General features: G+C 49.4%; 1 protein-coding gene across 2 annotated transcripts; it reads left to right on the forward strand.

The window, feature by feature from the left end:
* Nucleotides 1-570: 570 nt before the first annotated feature.
* On the forward strand, nucleotides 571-8968 carry HSPB7 (heat shock protein family B (small) member 7). 2 transcript variants are annotated; one of them, XM_003765068.2, is made up of 3 exons: nucleotides 571-858; nucleotides 1904-2037; nucleotides 4327-8968. In XM_003765068.2, exons 1-3 carry the CDS (start codon nucleotides 651-653, stop codon nucleotides 4504-4506), a joined length of 522 nt encoding a protein of 173 aa, XP_003765116.1. In that variant the 5' UTR covers nucleotides 571-650; the 3' UTR covers nucleotides 4507-8968. The 2 variants fall into 2 exon arrangements, with proteins under 2 accessions (XP_003765116.1, XP_031818664.1); XM_031962804.1 differs by having other exon boundaries at nucleotides 572-858; nucleotides 1901-2037.
* The last annotated feature ends 1961 nt before the right edge of the window (nucleotides 8969-10929 follow it).

Consider the following 10929-nt stretch of genomic DNA (forward strand, 5'->3'; position numbering starts at 1 on the left):
ATGAATAGACCCTGTGTCTGAAAGTGCTGAAGGGGCTCCCTCCTTCGCTTCCACCTCCTCCTTCTCTCCCTCCCCCCTTGCTCTCGCTCTCTCTCTTTTCCTTCTCTCTCTCTCCTCCCCTTTTACCTTCCACTGCTTCCCTCCTCCTTTCCTAAACAGGTCGCTCCTGCTCCGGTGTCCCCATCCTTCCTATTTCCCAGGCTCCCTCTGGCCCCCCTTCTCTTCCCTCTCAGTCTCCTCTCTTCCTGACAGGTCCCCATGGCCATCAGCACCGGCCTCGCGCCCCCTCCTCCCCCTCGCGCCCCTCTCCCAGCCCCCTCCGTTATCAGCAGGCCGGAATGCTTCTGGATGAGCTCAGCCTCGGCCCGGCTTCAGTCCGTTCCAATGTCAGCACCAACATCTCAGCGGGAAAAGCTTCTCCCCCCACATCCCCACCCACCGGCCGCCACCCCCGCCCCCTCCGGCCCGCTCCCGCCTGCCAGAGACCTATATTTAGCCCGTGGACAAGAGGGCTGGCCGGGAGCCCGGGGGGCGGCCGAGGGCCTTATAAAGCCCCAATCCTCGGAGCCACGAGCATTCCCTCAGTCCCGCCCGCCCGCCCTGCCGAGCCTCCTGGCGTTCCGGACAGAGCCCCCCGCCCCGCCTGGTGAATGAGCCACAAGACCTCCTCTACCTTCCGAGCGGAACACAGTTTCCACTCCTCCTCCTCGTCCTCCTCCTCCTCCTCCTCTTCATCCTCTTCATCCTCCTCAGCCTCCCACAACGCCCCTGCCCGGGACCTGCCCATGGAGAAGGCTCTGAGCATGTTTTCCGAGGACTTCGGCAGCTTCATGCGGCCGCAGCCTTTGGGCTTCCCAGGCAAGTCGGGCTGGGAGGGAGGCAAGACGGGAGTCGGGGGGAGCGGGGTCCCCCGGGGCAGGTGTGGCCACAGCGGTGCAATGGTCCAAGAAGGGTGGACGCGGAGTCGCGAGAATCGGGCGTAGTCCAAAGGGCCGGTGCCGACCTTCGCTGTTCGTTTAGTAAATGTCAGAGACCGGGATTGGTTCTGCCTCCTCACCTGTAAAATGGGAGGGTCGTAGAGGTGACCTTTGGGCAACAGCCTCAGTTTCCTCACCTGTAAAATGGGAGGTGACCTGTAAAACCTCTTCCATGGCTGATTCAATGATCCATTCTGGTCTGGAGGAAAATCATTAAAATGAATGGGAACTTGAGGTGAAAAAGGGCCTCCCCACTGATTAAAGACAAGGCTCTAGGAGGAAACCTGGCATCCTGATCCAGGGCTAGAAGGGACCCCAGAAGCCATTTGGACCAAAGATGAGGAATTTGAGATACACATTAGGAGACTTGCTCAAGGTCACACAGATGGCAGAACGGAGATTCCAAGCCAGGTCCTCAAGATTCCAGAGAACTGGCTCCCTGTAATGAGGGGGAGCTTGGGAGTTTTCGGGGCTCATTGCTGCTTGTCCAAAGGTGTCTTGGCTGGGGGAGAATGGAGAGATGTGGGGGGGATCAGAGGTAGAGGAAAAACTAGGAGAGGAGGAACTGGGGAGGGGCTACCGCAGAGACATGTGGGGCCCAGAGCTGGAGATGTCTCCTGTAATCACTCTGGAATGAGAAAAAATCCAGATGCCATGATGTAATGGAAAAATCACCAGACTTAGACTCAGAGAGAGGACCCAGGTTCTAATCAGGCTTTCTTTTCTGTGCCTCAGTTTACGCATCTGTAAAATTCAGAGGCAACATTGCATTAGATCCTCTCTAAGGTCTCTTCCAGCCCCAATATTCTAATGATCATCTAATGGGTGTTTGGGAAGAGAAAAGAGAGGCAGAATCAGCCTCCTCCCATTGAGGACTTGCAATCACTCCATCTGCTATTCCCCACCCCCACCCCCTTCCACAGCAGCCCGATCTGGGGGTACAGGCAACATCAAGACCCTGGGAGACTCCTACCAGTTTGCAGTGGACGTGAGCGACTTCTCCCCGGAGGACATCATCGTCACTACATCCAACAACCAGATCGAGGTTCGGGCTGAGAAGGTGAGTGGCTCTCTGTTCAGTTAGGCTTGAGTATCCCATCAGTCCTCTGGGATCTTCCCAGCCACCTGGGACAAGGTTGGCAGGAGGGACTGCTTAGGATAACCTGCGTGGGATTAGGAAAAGTGAAACAGGAGAGAAATTAGTGAGACGGGGGCAGAAGGAGAGCTTGGGAGCGGGGGCGGAAGTAAGTAATTCCCTGTGACTGAGTCTGGTCCGGAAGAAGGGATGAGAAAATGAGCCTTCTGGCTTTCTCTGCAGAGGTGGGGAACTGAGGGTCTGTAATGCTGCATATATTGTCAAACTCGCTCTGTCTTAGTTCTGCTGAACTACTATTTTCTCCTTTTTTTTTTTATTTGTTACAAGAGGATAGAAGTCTGGGGAGGGGAGGGGAAAGGGACGTGTTTGGAAATGGAACTAATGTAAAACCAAAACATGGCAACAAAATTTTTTAAAGGAAGATGTAACTAGGTTTGAGGACATTGGGTGGGGTATAGGATGGGAGACATGCTTGGGAAGGACAAGGAGGGGACAGATCCTGATGGAGACAGGAAGGGAGTGGGTACCAGCCAGTCTCCTATTCGGAGGGCTGAGAGCCCCACTTTCCCAGGGCTCATGGGCTAGTTTTGTGGATTTGGGGTGACCCCATATCTCATTCTTGACCTACCTGTGAAGCTCTAAGGCTTGGGGCAGGTCAGACCCCAGGGTCTTCAGGCAGGATTCTTGTGCCTTACTGCTCATTTCTTAGTAGCAGCCCCAGAACAGAGCGGACTCTGCTTTAGGATAAAGAAGCATCATATTGGCCCATCCTACTCTGGGACTCTGCCCTGCCCTCCAAAGGATGCGATAAATCTATCAATGAATGAACAAGTGTTTATTTAGACCTTACTATGCTCAAATAATAATAATGGGGTAACTTGTATTTGCATAATGCCTTAGAGTTTGTAAAGTTCTTTCCTTACAAAGAAAGGTGAGGGCCGTGGGAAAAAGCTGGTGCTGATATTATTATAACCATTTTATGGAGAAGGAAACTGGGGGAAAAGGGCTTACCCCAAATCACCCAATTAACAAATGTCGGAGCCAGTCCTGAAACCCTTCGGACTCAGATCAGTGGTTTCTCGGCTGAGTAGTGACCGATCTGTGGCTGTAACCCAATTCTCACCACAAGGGACCTCCCCATCCCGTGACTCAGTTTCCCTGTTTGTAGGAGGGGAGGCGCTGATGTAGAAATTCCATTGGGATGCCCTGTTGATTCAAGGTGAGCCGTGGGTAGGCACCTGCAATGGGCCAGGAATCCAGCCAGTTCTGAAGGGAGGGAGGGGTGGACCAAGTCCTGTTTCCAGGGAGCAGGAAAGGGAACCAGCGCAGCTACCACCCACAGTTGTCCCTGCAGATGACCCTAGTGCCAGCCCCAGACGGCCCAGGCATGTGCCAGTCCTGGTGCCCAGTAGCTGGGCATGACTCATGCTCCCTCTTGCCACCCTCAGAACGCTATGTCCTGGCCAGAGGCCACTGGGAGGAGCCATCTAGGCCCGGGCTTTGACCTGGCTCTATGTGGGTGGGCGCTTGATTAAGGCAGGTACCTAGGGAAGACGCTTCATTCCTAATCTGTCCTTCCTATGGATTCCTGGGGGGATTCCAGAGAACAACACAACACAGCACACCCTCATCCATCGCAGAACCCACAGCCCCCTCCCTAAGACCCTTTCTTTCTCCTTGATTATCCAGCTTCTTCACTAGCCCCCGGCTCAGTCTCCCTCACTGAACCCCCACTCCTCTCAGAGACTTGGTCCCTTCATTGACACCCATCTCCTCAAATAATTCCCATTCTCCTCTCCCCGAGCTCTCATCCTGTCCCCTTCCCTGAGCCTCCTTTCCCTCCCTGCCCTCCTAGTCCTCCCTTGTGGCCCTGCCTCCCTAACTAATCTCCATCCTCCTGAGGTCTCAGGCCCCATCCTCCTCATTCTCTCCAACGCCACATCTGGCCCCTTCATCCTGCCCTTTCCTCCATTCTGTTTGCTGAGGTCCCCCTCCCACAGTGTCCCCCTTCCCATCCTGGGCCTGCCCCATTGAACAATGGAAGATTCAGGTAAAAAACCCACCTGGACACCTTCCATAAGCTCTTAAGTGCTGGGGATAGTGAGGGGTACTTACTCATGGCCACCCCCATCCAGCCTCAGTCTGCGTTTTACTAACCTGGGTCTCCGGAGGATAGGGAAGATTGTCTCCTTCAGGAGAGTCACAGCAAGGCCAGAGTGACTTGTGTTGACCCCTTGCCTCCTCTACCCCCAGCTGGCCCCAGATGGCACTGTCATGAATACCTTCACCCACAAATGCCAGCTCCCAGAAGATGTGGACCCCACATCGGTGACCTCAACCCTGGGCGATGACGGGAGCCTCACCATCCGAGCCCGACGCCATCCCCACCCGGAGCATGTGCAGCAGACCTTCAGAACTGAAATCAAAATCTGAGGGGCCACACGGCCTGGAGCCTCCCCGGCCTGCCCAAGGGGAGTGCCCTCCTCCACTTTCCCCCCCACTAACAGGCCCGATAGAAAAGCTTTCCTTCTCTCTTCCCCCTCCCCAACTCTTGGCTGGGGCTTGGCTGGAGCTCCAGGTTCCATGTCTTCCATCTTGGTCCTGGGATCTCAATTTCAAGCCTCTTCATTCCCCACCCCAACCCTGGTTCCAGCTCCCCGTGTGTGGCCCCTGGTGGGTCACTCCCGAAGCCCAGGGCCCTCGATTTAGATTGGGGTGGAAATGGTGATCTTCTTTATCCCCCCTAAGGCAGGCCTCCCACTGTACCCCGTGTAAGTTTTAGATCAATACATTGGGACTCGTGCTTAGTTGGCTCTGGGTGCTAGATCTGGACAGCTTCAAGCAGAACCTCTCTTACAGGGTGTTCTCAGCCTCTGGGATAAGAAACTTGGAGGAAAGAGAGAGCTCTGTAGAAGAAGCGATTTGGTTTCTAGGAGCCAGGACAGCAGGGAGACTGATAAAAAAGATTCTGAATGCATCCCTCAGTCCCTCCTGGGATCTGGTATATGGGGAGTGAGCAGAGGGAGATATAGGAGTGAGGAGTCCCTGGGTAACAGTGAATAAATTACAACTTTCCCTTTTTCTTAGGATTGGAAGCCAAATATGGATAAAAGGCCCATCCAAGGGAATGGGGGAATTCTTGGGGAGTCTGGGACTTGTTCCCTTCTCTCACTCAATCCCCTGATGATGCCTTAGTTGTCCTTGTCCCACACCCAACAGAATGCTAAGAAAGGAAAGAGCCCAGTACCCAATTAATCAGTATTCAATTATTAAGAACCTACTCTGTCCTAGCTGCTCCTCCTATCACCAGTGACTCCATGTCCTTAAAACCTCCTAGAGCAATGACAGAGCGCTGGACTTGGAATCAGAAGACCTGTTCTTGGTCACTTGCGCAAACTTGACCAAATCTATAAAACCGCTTTAAGCCTCCATTTCCTTAATTGTAAATTGAGTGGATCAGACTACAGTGTCCCTTCCCATTTGAGAGCCTCCGCTCCTTTAGAATGGATCCCAGTTCTAGGACCTGACAGGCTTGCCGTGAGACTCACCAGCTGTACCTTCCTCCATCCCTTCTCTCTGCTCTCTGAAGCATTGCTCTGGATCTCGTCCTGATCAGCGGGACAGAGAAAGGGCTGTAGGGAGACCTCAGAGGAGTGGCCATTTATGGCGGCCTCTCCTTGGCAGGTCCCAAGCCCATCATCCCAGCCCAGCCAATGAACCTGGCCAGACTGTGAAGCTTCCTTCTAGCTTTACCATCTGATGAGTCTTTAGTGGGAGCAGAGGGGAGACCAGGGGAATGGCAGGTTGACCATTTAGAGCAGGCAAATAAGAATACCAAGAATGGATCCTTTTACAAAGTGCCTTTTAGAAGGCAGACACTACAAGTATTTCTCCCTCTATTTTTCACAAGAGGAAAGTGAGATTTAGGGTTTGGATTTATCCATGGTCAGTAAGTGTCCGAGCTAGAGCTCAAACTGAATTCTCCTGACCCCGAAACCAATCCCTTCTTTCTATACCAAACACTGAGGTCACCACACAATCTCCTCCCTCTCTCACTCCAACCTGAACTCTTATCCCCTAACCCCATTTTCCAGATCTAGTGTATTTGACAGGGGGCAAGCTAGGGGGCTCCCACCTTAGCTACCACCTGTGCCCTGCGACAGGGGAGCTTCCCATTAGTGTCCTATCTGTATATAGGGATTTTTCTAACCTGGGTTGGTTCCTGATAAATTATTTATGACTCCCTGCTGTCTACTGCCTAATAGTCTCAACCTCAACCCCTCCAGAAATAATCATAATCATAATCATAATAATCAAAACCAGCTTTATTTAGGTTTTCCATTTCAGACTCAACAATAGTCCTGTGAGAGAGCCGCTAGAGGAAAGGGAATAAACCTTTATACAGTGCCTACTATGTGCCTGACACTGTACTAAAGCACTTTACTATTATTATCATATTTATCCTCACAACAATCCCAAGAGGGAAGTTCTCTTATTATCCCCGTTTTATAGATGAGAAAAGTGAGGCAGAAATAAGATGACTTTCTTAGGGTCACACAGTATCTAAGGCTGAATTTCAACTCAGGTCTTTCTGATCTAATGCTTTAACCACTGTGGTTATCCCCATTTTACAGATGAGAAAATTAAGACTCAGAGAATTGTTTAGCATAATACAGTAGAAGTGGGGCTGAAAAAAAAATTAGGGCTGGATTTGGAGTCTGGAGACCTGAGTGCAAATTCTGCCTCTATACCTTACTAGTTGTGTGATTTTGGACAATTCATTTAACACTTTTGGCAGTCGGCTTTTTTCATTGCCAAATAAGAAGTATGGATGAAGTGGCCTCCAAAGCTCTGCCCAGTCCTGGATCTATGATTCTATGACCCACCAGAGTCCAATGCTGGGGGCTGACTTTGTTCCCACCTCCAGGAGTAACTCTGCATTCCCAACCTCCATATTGCCTCTTTTGGTGCTTCATGTGTGGGGTCAGAGGGGTCCTTGGTGAACAACATTTTTTCATTTGCTTCTCTACTCACTGTTTGGGGCGTCCTCAACCAAGGTTTTCCTTCTCCGCACCATAGTGATGTCCAGGGCCCGATGGCTCCATCCTATTCACAGTCAGTCAATAAGTATTTATTACGCACCTACTATGTGCTAGATGAATCTCTGCTTTCCCCAAACTGAGGTTTCCAGTGTGCTGTGCCCTGCTCCAAAACACTCAACTTTCTTCCTAAATCAATTAATCAATGAAGAAACCTTGATTAAAAGCCAGACACAATACAAAGGCAAAAATGGATAATCCCCACCCTCAAGGTGCTCACATTCTATCACAGGAACCAATACACCGAGCTCTATATAAAATGTAGGGGGAGGGTGTTAGACCCGTAATTTCATTGGTATATGGAATTTCTGGAGCAGGAGAATCTTTCTCCCAACACAGATGTCTCTGTAATCTAATCTCAGGGCTGCCTAGGGCCCTAAGAGGTCAAGGGAATCACACGGCCCTGATAGTCAGAGGTGAGACTTCAAGAGACACTCTGAGGCTGATTCTCTACCCATGACATCATGCTGCTTTTCATCTATTTGTCTACAATATATAGGGGCCCAGGGAGAAACACTTGCCCCTTTGCTTGGGATCTCACTGGTTAGAGCACCTCAGGTTGTCCTCTCTCTCTCTCATCTAGAGGTCTGTGAATATGGAGTTCGTGTCTACACCATTCATACCAATCCTATTTACATCATTCATACCAGTCATACGGAGTCATTTTTTAGTTTAAAAAACAAATACCATGTGCGCACACACACAAAATTCTTCTATTTCCGGAGTACTTTGAAATTTGCCTCCTTTGAGTTCTTCTTCCGATACCTACTTGTGGTATCAACAGAGTGCCAGATCTCAGAAGCTTCCTTCCAGGAATGCTCCCTGTCTAAAAACTAGAATTTATATAGCATTCAAGGTTTGCAAATCACTCTATAAATGTTATCTCACAACAATAGGTACTATTAATATTCCCATTTTGCAGATTAAAAATAACTGAGACCAATAGAAGCAAGAGTGCCTTGTCCAGAATCCCACAGCCGGTCAGTGTCTGAGGCTGAATTGGAACTCAGTCTTCCAGGAGCCAGGTCTTTGGCTTTATCCAAGGGCTAAGTAGCTGTCTGAGAATCAGCCTGGCTAAGTTTGGAAAGTCCCACTTGCAGGGGAATGATCTTTGGGGTCACAGCTGTTCTCTGAGACCAGATTTATAGAAATAGCAGAATCTTAAACTCTTAATAAGTTTGCTTTTCTTATAAGAGCATTGAAGTGAGAAAGGGCAAGCCCACAATGCTTGTCTTCCAAGAGGTAAGCGAATTCATAGATTACACACTGAAGATCACAGGGGTGGTGGCAAGTGAGGGAAGGCTTGAAGGAAGGAAGGACTCTAACAGCTGGATGTGGTGAGGGTCCCAGATGGGAATTTCTTCCAGTTGAGGAATGGAGAATAATATGAGAAAAGACATTAAGATTCCAGAGGGGAAAAAACTCGAGAGAAGAATAGACTGGGACAGATTGAGTTTATTAAAGGGTATAATGTGAGATAAATTTGAATTCATAAACTGGAGTCAGATATACCTTCTGAAGGGTAGCTAAGTGGTACTACAGTGCATCATTAGCAAGCTTGAAGTCAGGAGGAGCTGAATTCAAATCTACCTTCAGACACCAGCTGTGTGACATCATGCAAATCACTTTCAGTTCCTCATTTATAAAAATGAGTTAGAGAAGGAAATGGCGAACCACGCCAATATCTCTCCCAAAGAAACCCCATCTGGGTTTGCATTGAGATAAGAATTGCTATCCCATGTTTTGTTTTGTTTTAACTTTAACTGAAGCATAATAGATTCTACTTTAGCCCTTTCCTTCACTGTGTGTGTCTCTCTACTTCAAGTGTCTTTCATGTCAACAATATTTTGTAGAATTCTAGTTTTTAATATACTCTGCCATCCACTTCCATTTTATGGGAGAGTTCATCCCATTCACATTCGTATTCATGAAGAGTCAGACAAGATTGAAATAGCTGAACAACAGACATATCTTAACATTGTCTTTTTTGATCTTCCCTCCTATCATTTCACCTTTTTTTTTTTCTTTTGGTAACTTTCTTAGAATTCCCAGTTCACATTGATCTAAGACTCCTTTATCCCAGTTTTTTTCCTGTCCATGGGAAGAGCAATATTTTAAAATAGGAGGAGATGATCACAACAGAAGCTTCAGTATTGATAAAATCGATAAATTTCAGGCAAGAAATCGAAAACCTTAAGGACAAAGTTTCTATTTTCACTTTTGCTGCTCGCTAAAAACAAAAGAAAGTCAGATTTAAGAAGTGAAGAGTTCAAGAGGAATTAATTTGAAGAGGAAATTTGGATATTTGGACAAAGGTTTAAAATATAGGAAAGGCAGATTCCTGACCAGGGATGGAGTCTACCCAATCAGAATGTATTGGCCTAGAGTCTCACAATTCTAATCAAAACAATTAGATTGGGTCATTGTTGGGGGTCGAGGGGCAGTGGAGTGGGGGAGGGGGGCTAATCAAATTCATGACTGGAACAATTTTAAACTGAAAATAGAAGAAGGAGAAAATGGTCCATGAACTCCACTAAACTTTGAATTTAAATAGTCTGTGACTCTTACCAACTATGTGAGCAAGAGTGAGTCAGTTTGGACCTGAGGCAACCCTCTAGATGGGAGAATTCTCACACCAGATGAAATCATAAGTCCTTGATGTGTCAGTTTACATCCACTAAGATAGATCCTCCAGGAGCTGCTAATAAAGCCCATGACCCTCTTGCCCCTGGATGGGGACCAGGCCTGGAAAGCTAGGATGCCTGGCTTTCATGGGACCCTCAGGACCCAGGGCTAGCAGGTTCTTTATTAGAAAGAGTATGGTTTAACCATCCCATCCACAGAAGGGTAGGTGGGGAAGAAGATTGTGGTTTAGAGTCTCACTGCTGAAGGTAGGGTGGGGAAAGTGCCAGGCTATGAGTCTCTCTACATCTACAAGGCAGGTGCCAGCTGAAACTTCAGCTTCCCATTAGCTCTCCTGGGCAGGGCCCCTGGTCTGGCTTGGTGGCCCATGAAGAGTGACCTCCCACCTCTGGAGGTTGGATAAACATTTGATTGCTAATTGATCTGGCGAGTTGTGCAGGCGGAAGAAGAAGCAGTAGCAGCCATCTGGTATAAGCCAGGGCTCACTGCTCTGCCCAGCTGCCTCCTAGCCCAGTGGTCCAGCCCCTCCCTGACTCCAGGGACTCCAGGGGCACAGGGAGCCAGGCCCAAGTTTCTCTGTATTCCAGCCTCAGGCCCCAGGCAGCTGGGGGCACTGTCTCTTTCCCTCCCCCATTGTCTGGGTAGGCGAGGGAGGGGTTATTTCCAGCCTCACTGACTCATTCATTCCCCTGGCTATTTGCAGCCCAATCCCCTCAGCTGCCCGGAGCAGGGGGATGGGAGAGTAGAAGGAGGGGTTCCAGGGTCTACTTACACAGAGCTTTTCCCTTTATGAGTCACCTTCTTGACCTCTATCCTCCAAATCCCAGGTTCTCCTCCCCCTCCTCAAAGTTGGTGTAGGGAGATGTGGTAAAAGGAATGGGAATGGAGAGGGGAGGAGTAGACTTCATTTGGAGAATTCCATAGACCTTGGGTTCTTCCTAGGAGCACGGAGTGTCAGAAGTTTAGTCCCCTGGGAGACCCAACCTGCTCCTCCACCCCCCACCCTCAGGTCCAACGGGATCAGGTTCATCCAAACCCAGCCTACCTCCAGGTTGGACACAGAAACTAGTTCTGTCTCTCCCCACCCCCAGAATCCCATTCTGGTGCCTTTACT

Source organism: Sarcophilus harrisii, chromosome 3 (genome assembly GCF_902635505.1).
Source record: "Sarcophilus harrisii chromosome 3, mSarHar1.11, whole genome shotgun sequence".
Lineage (NCBI taxonomy): Eukaryota > Metazoa > Chordata > Mammalia > Dasyuromorphia > Dasyuridae > Sarcophilus > Sarcophilus harrisii.

Bases quoted from the DNA above. Each gene is read 5' to 3' on its own strand.
- HSPB7 (XM_031962804.1), top strand. From the start codon at position 651: ATGAGCCACAAGACCTCCTCTACCTTCCGAGCGGAACACAGTTTCCAC. The intron at 859-1,900 runs GCAAGTCGGGCT...CCCCTTCCACAG, and splicing joins GCAGCCTTTGGGCTTCCCAG to CAGCCCGATCTGGGGGTACA. The intron at 2,038-4,326 runs GTGAGTGGCTCT...CTCTACCCCCAG, and splicing joins TCGAGGTTCGGGCTGAGAAG to CTGGCCCCAGATGGCACTGT.